Source organism: Bufo gargarizans, chromosome 6 (genome assembly GCF_014858855.1).
Source record: "Bufo gargarizans isolate SCDJY-AF-19 chromosome 6, ASM1485885v1, whole genome shotgun sequence".
NCBI lineage: Eukaryota > Metazoa > Chordata > Amphibia > Anura > Bufonidae > Bufo > Bufo gargarizans.
Window position 1 is genome coordinate 145,845,595 of NC_058085.1, and position 12,321 is coordinate 145,857,915.

General features: G+C 45.8%; 1 protein-coding gene across 7 annotated transcripts in view; it reads left to right on the plus strand.

Annotated features, from left to right (window-relative positions):
- The window catches only part of LOC122940867 (parathyroid hormone/parathyroid hormone-related peptide receptor-like), a 102,235-nt gene that overhangs the window by 74,466 nt on the left and 15,448 nt on the right, over positions 1–12,321 (plus strand). For all 7 annotated transcript variants that reach the window (XM_044297728.1, XM_044297733.1, XM_044297734.1 and 4 more), the window contains one exon: positions 6,493–6,603. In XM_044297728.1, coding sequence (XP_044153663.1) covers positions 6,493–6,603 — 111 coding nt within the window. The remainder of the gene's footprint in view (positions 1–6,492; positions 6,604–12,321) is intronic.

Consider the following 12,321-nt stretch of genomic DNA (forward strand, 5'->3'; position numbering starts at 1 on the left):
CGCAAGAGTTATTGACAAATGGGGATGAAATTTGAGAATTTGATTTTTTTGTCTAATTTTCCATTTTAACCCATTTTTTCCACTAACAAAGCAAGGGTTAACAGCCAAACAAGACTGTATCTTTATTGCCCTGACTCTGCCGTTTACAGAAACACCCAATATGTGGCCGTAAACTACTGTACGGCCACACAGCGGGGCGTAGAGTGAAAGGTGCGCCGTTTGGTTTTTGGAGGGCTGAGTTTTATGGACCGGTTTATTTACACCGTGTCCTGTTTCAACCCCCCTGATGCACCCCTGGAGTAGAAACTCCCTAAAAGTGACCCCATTTTGGAAACTATGGGATAAGGTGGCATTATTTGGGGGACTATTTTTAGGGTACATATGATTTTTGGTTGCTCTATATTACATTTTTGTGAGGCAAGGTTACCAAAAATTGAGATTCTGAAATTTCATCTCCATTTGCAATTAACTGTTGAGGAACACCTAAAGGGTTAATAAAGTTTGTATAATGAGTTTTGAATACCTTGAGGGGTGTAGTTTCTTAGATGGGGTCACTTTTAGGGAGTTTTTACTCTAGGGGGGCATCAGGGGGGCTTCAAAAGGGACATGGTGTCAATAAAAAAGGCCATCAAAATCGGCCTTCCAGAAACCATGTCGGTCCTTTCCTTTTGCGGCCTCCCTTTTACTGATACAGCAGTTTACGACCACAAATATGGCATTTCTGTAAACTGCAGTATCAGGGTAATAAATATTAACTTTTGTTTGGTTGTTAACCCTTATTTTGTTACCGGAAAAAACGGATTGAAATGTAAAAGTGCCAAAAATTGCGTTTTTGGCACCGTTTTCATAATTTTTTTTTTAACCGTGTTAATCTGGGGGGTTAGGTCATGGGATATTTTTATAGAGGAGATTCTTACGGACGCGGCGATACTTAATAAGTCTACTTTTTTTTTTTTTACAATTATTTAGGTTTTTGACTATATTATCCTTTTTGATACCCAAACATTTTTTTGGTATCTCTAAAGTCTAGGTGTCATTTTTTTATTTATTTTTTATCCGATTATCTTATGTGGGGGCTCATTTTTTGCGGGACGAGCGGACGTTTTTTCTGGCACTATTTTAGGGGCTATATGACTTTTTTATCGCTTGCTATTAAATTTTTTGTTATGTTTGGTGACAAAAAAATCTTTTTTTGCACCTTTTTTATTTATTTTTTGGACCGTGTTAATCTGGGGGGTTGGATCATGGGGTATTTTTATAGAGGAGATTGTTACGGACACGGCGATACCTAATAAATCTACTTTTTTTACATTTATTTGGGTTTTAGACTATATTATCCTTTTTGATACAAAAAAATAATTTTGTATCTCTAAAGTCTAAGTGTCATTTATTTATTTTTTTCTAATCCGATTATCTTATGTGGGGGCTCATTTTTTGCGGGACGAGCGGACTTTTTTGGGGGCTATATGACTTTTTGATCGCTTGCTATTAAACTTTTTGTTATGTAAGGTGACAAAAAAAACTACTTTTTTTGCACCTTTTTTTTTTTTTCCCTTGACCGTGTTAATCTGGAGGGTTAGGTCATGGGGTATTTTTATAGAGGAGATTATTACCGACACGGCAATACCTAATATGTATACTTTTAATAAATTATTTTAGTTTTTTTGGGTGTCTCAAGTCTGAGAACCAGTTTTTTTTTATCCGATGTCAGTCCTAAATTGGGATATAAATTTAGTACTCCATGGAAGTGTGATACTCCCTGAAGCAACCAATAATGCAGAGGCCCGGATGATCGGGGCACGTGTCACATTGAGTTGTGGTGTCCTTCCGTATCCCCCTCCTGTGACACACTCTGCACCTTTTTTGGGTTCGTCCCTTCTTTCCAGTATGGGGGACCACACCTGGAAAGTGTTGGCCAGGGACGATCCGGGCGCCTACAGTTCCCGAGGTACTCCGGCCTGCTCTTTCCCGGTCCGAAAAGATCAGGGCCTTGAGGACTGCCTCATAGAACTGGAGGAATGTCCCTGTGCTGCCAGCGCTTCGGGATAGTACAAAAGAGTTGTACATGGCAACCTGCACCAAGTAGACCGCAACTTTTTTGTACCATGCCCGGGTTTTGCGCATGGCGTTATATGGCTTGAGGACTTGATCAGAGAGATCAACTCCTCCCATATACCGATTGTAGGCGACGATACAATCGGGCTTGAGGACCGTTGCCGCGGTACCTCGCACAGGGACAGGGGTGATGCCGTTACCATGAATTGTGGACAGCATAAGGACATCCCTCTTGTCCTTATACCTGACCAGCAACAGGTTTCCAGTGGTAAGGGCACGGGTCTCACCCCTGGGGATAGGTACCTGGAGGGGGAGGGCAGGGAGGCCGCGTTGATTTTTCCGCACGGTCCCACAAGCGAACGTGGATCTGGCGGCAAGGGACTGGAACAAGGGGATACTGGTATAAAAGTTATCCACGTACAGGTGGTAACCCTTATCCAGCAGTGGGTACATAAGGTCCCACACAAGTTTCCCGGTAACACCCAGAGTGGGGGGACATTCTGGAGGTTGAATCCGGGAATCTCGCCCCTCGTATATACGAAATTTGTAAGTGTACCCTGAGGTACTCTCACAAATTTTGTATAGCTTCACGCCATACCTCGCCCGCTTGGAGGGCACATACTGGCGGAAAATGAGTCTCCCCTTGAACGCAATGAGAGACTCATCAACCGCGACCTCTCTTCCAGGTACATAGGCCTCCATGAATTTGGCCCCAAAGTGATCGATGACCGGCCGTATCTTGTACAGACGGTCATGGGCAGGATCACCTCGGGGGGGACATGCTGCATTATCGGAATAATGCAGACATTTCCGGATGGCCTCAAACCGGGAGCGTGTCATGGCCGTACTCTAAAGTGGGGTCTGGTATAGGATGTCCCCACTCCAGTACAGCCTGACACTGGGTTTCTTGACCAGGCCCATATGCAGCACGAGGCCCCAAAATGTCCTCATTTCGGCTGCACTGACCGGCGTCCAGCCACCGGGCCTGGCCAAAAAGGAGCCCGGGTGTTGAGTGACGAACTGTTGGGCGTACAGATTCGTCTGCTCCACCATCAGATTTACCAGTGGGTCACTGAAAAAATGACGAAAAAAGTCATATTCAGTGTAGCCCACTGTGGAAATCTGGATTCCTGATTGGCCTACAAAATCAGGAATCACTGGCTCGTATCGCTCTGGGCTACACCAGACAAATTCACCGGCAGGGTGCTCCGGTGGATTTAACTGGTGGGCCGGGAAACCAGTACGAGCCCCAGAGCTGCTCGTACTAGGCTGGGCCACAGGGTCCCTAACATGGCGGTCCCCTTGCTCCGCCTGGCGGCGTCTCCGCCGCCTTGGGGGCTCATCATCATCGCTAGATGATGAGGAGGATGCGGATGACAACAGGAATGTGGGGTCATCCTCATCCTCACTGGGACTCTCGGAGTCGGAGGCAAGCTGGGCGTATGCCTCCTCGGCCGAGAACGTCCGGCGGGCCATAGGGGAGTGTGTGTCTGCGTGTGTATGTGCGTGTGTGGAAATCTTTATTTTGTGTGCGTGTGTGTGGGGGCACGGGTGATCACGAACTCACCCTAAAACTAAAAAAAAAAAAAAAAAAACTGACTAAAAAAAAGGCCAAAAAATGTGAAAAAAATAATTCAAAACCGCTGATCAACCGTCCGAAGTTGATCAGCGGTGGGGTGTGCGATGCGCTAACAGTGGCCGGACGCTAAGAGGGCCGGCCACAGTCAGCGTACACAAAAAAAAAAAAAAAAAAAAAAAAGAAATCCTGCACCCCAAAAAAGTGGGGGAAGGGGGGGGGCAAGTGGCAGCACCCCTGGGGGGGTCTAGGGTCACACAGCTGTGCTGTGGACCCCAGACACCCTAACTAGGGTGATGCAATGAAAAGTAAAAAAAAAAAACTTTCCCTTTTTTTTCCCTGCCTAACCCAAACTTTCCCTAGCTGTCCCTATGTACCTGATGGGGGTGCTGGTGGCAGTGATCGGGTCCTGGGGGCACAGATCGGGTGCAGGCAGCGGTACAGCGGTGGCAGCAGACACGTACAGGCAGCTCCTCTCTCCTCCGGCTCTGGAACACAAAAGGAGGAGGAGAGGAGCGCCTGCCTCTTTTGAATCTGCCGCCGGACCGCCCACTGACCAATCAGAAAGCGATCCTGAGTGGTGATGTCACCATCACCACTCAGGATCGCTGGATGGTGATTGGTGGAGTGAAATCACACCACCATCACCATCCTGTTCCGGGTTATCGGGTCTTCAGAGACCCGAATAACCCGGAAACGCAGAAAACCGCAGGTCTGAATTGACCTGCGGTTTTCTGCGATCGCCGACATGGGGGGGTCACAGGACCCCCCGGCGCATTTGCCCCAGGTGCCTGCTCAATGATTTGAGCAGGCACCGGGTTCCGATCACCGCCCGCCGAGCGGCGGTGATCGGAACCATTCATGACGTACCGGTACGTCATGTGTCCTTAAGTACCAGGACATCATGACGTATCGGTACGTCATGTGTCCTTAAGAGGTTAAAAAAGCAGGCGTTTTTATGAGACACTCCTTTTGAGGGTATATAATCCTATGCATCTGATTTTGACACACATATTACATAGGTTAGCAAGAACTTGCAAACATATAGAATAGGTGATGATGGCAGGATCTGACTACACTAGATTTGTTTGTTGTCTGTAACCATGGAGAAAGATAAGTCTGCATAGTATCTGTATACAAAACATGATAGGAATTTATTGATCATGACTTTTTAGGTGCTTCATTTTTTTAATTATTTAAAGTGGTTTTCTGGGACTTAGGTACTGACGACTTATCCTAAGGATAGGTCATCAATATTAGATCTGTGGGGATCCAACACCTGGCACTCCTACTGTTTTGGGATTCCGCTGGAGCTGGAAACTATAATTATACAGTGGACGGAGCAGTAGTTTTTATACAGCAGCTCAGTTCCTATTCACTTTGGGAGGGGGAAGGGAGATGCAGCACTGCTGCCAGACCTGAGCATGCGCATTGTGTTCAGGGAGCCTGACAGGGTTTAGGAGGCACAGTCTGTGGTTGCAGCATTAGTGCTTGATCGTGGATTATATATGAACACAACCTAAATGGGAAGCTGGTCACACTTATATATAATGACGCCCAAAGTAAATAAACGCTAAATTGAATTATGGAAAGTCTTAAAAGATATGTCTTTAATGATATAAATTTAAAATGATAGGCTCAACAATTAATTGTAATATCAGAAACCTCTCCTGGAGGACAAAAAATTCCCTGCCAACTACAGTGAACTGGTCGGGTTTGAAAAAATGTGGAGCCAGGCGGTGTGAACACTGGCCCACTCGGAGGAGTGAGTTAAGGAAAACAAAGGTGATAGAAATAAAGAGAGGGAGACAGATACTGGGTCTCAACCCCTACATATATCCCTGTGCTCTGTCATAGGCACTCCATCCGTCTGACCCTAGATGGCCCTCAGACCTGTTGTTTGACTGCCCAGCTTCGTCGGAAGTAAAAGGACCAGTCACCTCTAGAAGGTCAGATGCAAGAGAAAGAAAAAAGCAAAACAAAGAAACACTGTTCCTACGCGTTTCACTGGCTTGCGCCAGATCATCAGGGGACTCAGATATAACCAGGACCACAGGTAGATAGTGACAGGCAGTATGTGCCTATCTCAGCATTCCATGTATGGCTGAAGCAGCAAGGGACACAATCCTAAACAATGTGTGACAGGCAGTACTTAGCTTGCTGGGTCTTCTACTCGGGTCCAGGGTCCGCACCTATCCTGCGTGTGGCAGTGGCAGTGGTTGTTGAGCCTATCATTTTAAATTGATCGTGGATTAACAAAGAATTTCTGCATGCTTAGGTTTGGTAGCAGTCAGTCTGACAGGAACAAGCTCCAGAGCTCCATCCCATCCCAACTCCACAGGTCTCGAGCGTCATGCAACCCATCCTAGTAACATTCTAGGACATGTTCATAACAGTTTTAATTAAAATAAAAAATAAATATTTTAAAGCTATTTATATCAACATTATTTTATTTGCTGTAGGACTTATTTACTGTAGGTCATCAATAAGTAATCCATGGGGTCCAATTCCCGGCAGCCACATCGATCAGCTGCTTGAAGAAGCCTGTGTCCTCTGGTGAGCTCTACGGTCTCTTCCTAAACCAGTGACGTCATGATTATCGGTAACATGGCCTATGTGCAGCTCAGTTTCATTCAGGCAGATAGGCCTGAGCTGCAATACCAAGCACAATGCTCAGTGCTGTGGGCAGGCTAAGACACGTGTCTTCAACAAGCTGATCGGCATGGGTGGTGGGAGTCAGACTCCCATTGATCACATACTGATGACCTATCCTGAGGATAGGTTATCAATATTGTACTCGTGAAAAAAAACTTCCAATCCTGTTTTATGATATGCAATGCAATTTTTGTCCTTGCTTCTAGGATCGATTTGCCCTCCACAGTGGGATGGGATAGTATGCTGGCCACAGGGATCACTCCACCAGTTAGTATCTGTTCCATGTCCAGAATACATCTACGATTTTAATCACCAAGGTAATTACATTCATCTAGTAGTCCTTCAAGATCTACAACTCCTGGTGCCTTCTAGAAGAGGGTAAAATAACAAGGGAAATAATCTGTAGGTAAAAAACAGGAAATGTTAAAATAATAGTATTTGCTGCCCAAATATTGTAACATAGTAACTAGAGATGAGTGAAGTTTTGAAAAAAATGGATTACGTCAGGAAATTTGATTTGTTACGAATTAATTCGTCACAAACTGAGATAAACCAGGTATACCCAGGCCACTCTGCCTAATCATATTCATCCCACTTGGTGGCACAATCTCAATGAACGCTTGGAACTTAAACTGCAGGACGAGAGCAGAGAGATGGTATTGCCATGTGAATTTGTAGTGTCCCACTAGGTAAATGTGGGCACTACACAAGGGTTAAAGGGATTCTGTCATCAGGTTTGGGGCTATAGAGATACGGACATACACGGCTAGATCACCGCTAGCATGTCCGCAATATATGTGTCCTATAGGGCTGTCTGGTTTTAATTTCTTTAAAAAAGGATTTTATAGATATGTAAATGAGTGTTGAATGTGTCCAAGGGGTGTACTAACCTTACTTGTGCCCAGCCGTGCCCAGCCACGCCCGCCTGTGAAGAAGCCCAGCACCGCCTATGTCTCCTCCTTTCATCAACGATAGATAGCCGTAATCTTGCGATGCGCGAGCTCGCGCATGCGCAGTGCTGGTATAGTGTTCCTTCCCCGTGCTGGCATCAGCAAAAGAAATGCGCATCGCGAGATTACGGCTATCACTACATCAGTGCACTAAAAAGCCAAAAACCTGTGCGTACCCCTGCAGGAGCTGTGTCCAATTGGCTCCTTAGTGGAGCAAGATAAAGAAATGGAGGCAGAGCCAATAAAGTAGTAGAGAAAAAAAAAGTTATTTTAATGCATGTTGTGGCAGTCCAGACACATGCTTCTTAATCCCTTCTGTTAGCTGTAGATTTACTGCGCGTCAGTATTACAGGTCAATGTTAGTATCGGGTCTAATTTATCGCCGTGGCCTTTACTGTGCAGTACCCCGAAATTCAAGTAGATTTGGGGAGGGTGGCAGGAGTAGCAGTAATACTGACAACAGTGGCCCCATGAGAGAGTGGGAAGTATGGCAGTAGTGGCAGTAACAGTGACAGGAGTGGTCCCATGACAGAAGAGGGGGGGTGGCAGCAGCAGCAGGGGCAGTAACACTGACAATAGTGGCCCCATGACAGAGTAGGAAGGGTGGCGGCAGCAGTGGCAGTAACATTGACAATAGTGGCCCCATGAAAGAGTGGGGAGGGTGGCAGCAGTGGCAGTAACAATAGTGGCCTCATAACAGAGTGGGGAGGGGGGCAGCAGCAGTGGCAGTAAGGCTGTGTTGACATTAATGTTTATTTTTCCAATCTTCTGATCCATCAGAAGAACAGAAAACAAAAAAAAAAATGAAGTCTCTTCCAGATGGTCAGTAATAAGTATTTGATCAGTATTGGTAAGCCAAAAACAGGAGTGGGTCCAAAACAAAGATAAAATGTAATATAAATATTTGCATCTCTGTTTTTGACCCACTCCTGCTTTTGGCTGACAAATACTGATCAAATACAGATTCAAAATGCTGACCAAATACTGAATGTGTGAAAAAAGCCTTGCGGATGCTCAAAATGCAGGATCTTTTTAATTTTTCTGTTCTTCTGACAGATGAGAAGGAAAAATAAACAGTGCTGTCAACAAGGACAAACAAGGACAATAGTGGCCCCATAACTGAGTAAGAATGGGGGCCAACAGCAGTGGCAATAACACAGATAGTAGGGGCCCCATAACATAGTGGGGATGGGGGGTCAACAGCGGTGGCTGTAACACGGACAACATTGGCCCTATGACAGAGTGGGGAGGGGGGGTCAGCAGCAGTGGCATACAGCACAAGATGGTGGCAGATGACAGTAGTAACAAAACCCCAAAACAGCAGTGTGATAGCAAGGTCCAGTGGCATGTATATCCTTTAAAAAAATTTAACATGTACATATCAGTAGGCCAAGAATCCCCGTTGTAGAAATGGCAGTAGAGGCAGCAGGCGGGTAGCAGCATCAGAATGGTAGCAGCAGCACGTGGCAAGAAGTAACGGCCCATTTCGCAGAATATTCCAGTGTGGCAGCACACTACAGTGTGATTATTAGTGGCAGAATGATCTATTCTGTTGAATCAGGCAACAGCGTCTGGAAATCCGGGTTGATTCACGCCTGATTCATCTTTATGAAAATTAGTCTTTCAACATTTTAGGAGGAAAGGTTCTCTTAGGGGTAACTATGACCCCCGCCGCACTGAACACCCGCTCTGATGCCACACTTCTGGCTGGGCATGAATGCCTGCCCATGGCAAACTTGGACAGTTACGGCCACACTAAGTTTTTATGCCCAGTAGTCCAGGAGATCTTGGATCAAGGGTGACAGGGTGCAGTCCAATCCTGCTGCTGGGTGGTTTCTTCAGTAGGCGGCTGAAGAAAACTGCTCATCATAGACTCCAGGCTGAAGTTGCTGCATCTGGAGCTGATGCTGCTTCTGCCCCCACCACCATCCCCACCTGCCATGACAGTGGAGTGTGAGCGCAAAAGGTACCCCGGTAAGACCTTCCTGAGGACAGGCGATGGCGGTCACAGGCAGCGACCAACTGACTACACAGCATGTCTCTATGGTAGTCCATTTTTTTGCATCCCTCTCAGAAGGCCTAAAAAATGGCCCCATTTTTGACCAGTAGCGAGGGTCTAACAATGTGAATAGCCAGTAGTCATCCCTCTGCCGAATCCTGACAATGCAACATGAATCCTGTCATGTTTGTGCCACTACACAAACATGACAGCATGTATCTGACCATTTGCACAAGGGACTCAGCGGGCCTCCCTCCCTCCATCTCCACTGCATACTGCCATGGTCTGTCTGGGTCATCTGCTTCGTCCTCACCATCCAGCTCCTCCTGCTCCTCTCCTGTCGCTTGAGCAGATAAACCACCTAGTTGTGTCTAAAATTCCTGGGTGTTTTTTTTTCCTCCTCCTCTACCAGTTCATCCTCCTTAGGGCTCAGGTGGCCATGACATATAGGCATCACATATTCTGTCTCCTCGCCAATCAGATTTTTCAGCATCCCCTCCATGACGTGAAGGAAGTTACATCGGGGAGTAGACCTGTCTGTCTGCAGTATTAAGAAAGCATTGACTGCTTGCCCTACTTGTACAGTCTGTCTAACATATGGAGCGTGGAGTTCCAACAGGTGGAAACATTGTATATTAGGCAACGTTGGGAAAGAGTATTTTGCCTTTGCAGCTCAAACAGGGTGTGTTTTGCACAGTAACTGCTGAAATGCATGCACAGTTTCCTGGACATTTTTAACAGCTCTCGCAGTTCAGTGGAAGACTTAAGAAACCAGGTGACAATGAGATTAAAGACATGCGCCAAGCAGGGAGCAGGGGTCAACCCTCCCTGATGCAGCGCAGACAAAATGTTCTTCCTGTTATCAGTACCCATGGTTCCTATTTCCAGTTGGCGAGGAGACAGCAAGTGCTCCTTATGTTGATGCAGGGCTGTCGTGCCAACATTAGCACCCTGGCCGCACCTCACCCTCTGCCCACATATCCATGCTAACATGCCCCAGAGATTTGGTGAAAAATTCCCACACTGGCGAGTAAAGCATTTTCTCTTCTTGGCTAGCGGAAGAAGCAACAAAAACAAGAGGCAAATTCAGGAAAGATGAGGGCACAGAGGTATTTCCTGGGCTATGCCAACTGCAGTAAGTGGGGTGTTAGAGGAACCCACCGATTCTTGGCTGTGTGTATCTGTTGTCACTTGAGATGATGTTGAAGAATGAGTCAACTATTCCAGTACAGCTCGATTGTTGGTCAGAACACGACCGCTGGATGACAGTGGCAGCTCGGGCCTGTTATTGCGGGTGCCGCTACCACCACCCCTTCTTCTGCTGCTACTTGTGCCAGCTCCAGTAACATTTTTGCCACGGCCCATTCCTTTGGAGGGCCCAGGCAATTGTCTGCTGGCCATAGAGTACAGTAACTGTACCAGTAATGTAACTGATTAACTATGAATGTCGCAGCAGTTGAACAAGATGCACACGGCGATATATTAGACCGCCCTTTATTACTGAGGGACAGTAAGTCTATGTATAAACTAAAATATTAACTTGGATTGTGGCAGCAGTTCAACAAGATGCACACAGTAATATATTACACTGCCATTTAATACTGAGGCACAGTAATTCTATGTATAAATTAATATTAACTGGGAACGTAGCAGCAGTTCAACAAGATGCACATGGTGATTACACTTCACCTGCACTGTTAATGCAATCTCCCAATGCTCTCCTTACAGCAGGGATGTCAAACTCGTGGCCCTCCAGCTGTTGCAAAACTACAACTCCCATCATGCCTGGGCATACTACAGCTATCAAGTAATGATGGGAGTTGTAGTTTTGCAACATCTGGAGGGCCATGAGTTTGACATCCATGCCTTACAGTGTCTAAAAACTCTCCCAACAATCTCCCTACACCATCCCTGCACTGTCCCTATCCAATATTCTTCTATTAATAATTTTTTGCAACACGGTCCCTTTTATAGGGCTGTGAAATCACAGGGGATGGCTATCTGCGGAATGGCTGGTTGCACAGCATTATCGCATTCCCAGGCTTCTTACTTTCACTTTGTAACATGTACAATAGCCATTGTAGGAAAAAAAATTGTTACCATGAAGCATGAGGAAATCTGGTTTAGTAGTGAATCAAATTTTTACAAAACTTTGTATCAAATTCCACATTGGATGCTTTGATTGGCTCAACACTAGTAGTAGCATATCGGGGTCATTTATCAAACTGGTGTAAAGTATAACTGGCTTAGTTGCCCATAGCAACCAATCAGATTCCACTTTTCATTTTTGACAGCTCCTTTGGAAAATGAAAGGTGGAATCTCATTGGTTGCTATGGGCAACTAAGCCAGTTCTGCTTTACACTAGTTTGATAAGTGACCCCAATAGTTTATAAGGCTGAAAAAAGACATCTGTCCATCCAGTTCAGCCTGTTATCCTGTAAGTTGATCCAGAGGTAGGCAAAAAAACTCATGAGGTAGAAGCCAATTTTCCTCATCCAGGCCCCTCTTGAACTCTTTTATTGTACTTGCCATCACCACCTCCTCAGGTAGAGAGTTCCATAGTCTCACTGCTCTTACCGTAAAGAATCCTCTTCTATGTTTGTGTACAAACCTTCTTTCCTCAAGACGCAGAGGATGTCCCATCGTCACAGTCCTAGGGATAAATAGATGGGATAGATCTCTGTACTGACCCATGATATATTTATACATATTAATTAGATTTCCCGTCAGTCGTCTTTTTTCTAAACTGAATAACCCTAATTTTGATAATCTTTCTGGGTACTGTAGTCCACCCATTCCAGTTATTACTTTAGTGGCCCTCCTCTGAACCCACTCCAGCTCTGCTATGTCTGCCTTGTTCACTGGAGCCCAGAACTGTACACAGTACTCCATGTGTGGTCTGACGAGTGATTTGTAAAGTGGCAGGACTATGTTCTCATCACGGGCATCTATGCCCCTTTTGATGCAACCCATTATCTTATTGGCCTTGGTGGCAGCTGCCTGACACTGGTTTCTACAATAAAATTTGCTGTCCACTAAAAGTCCTTTTCCATGTGAGTGTTAGGGCTTATGCACACGACCATTG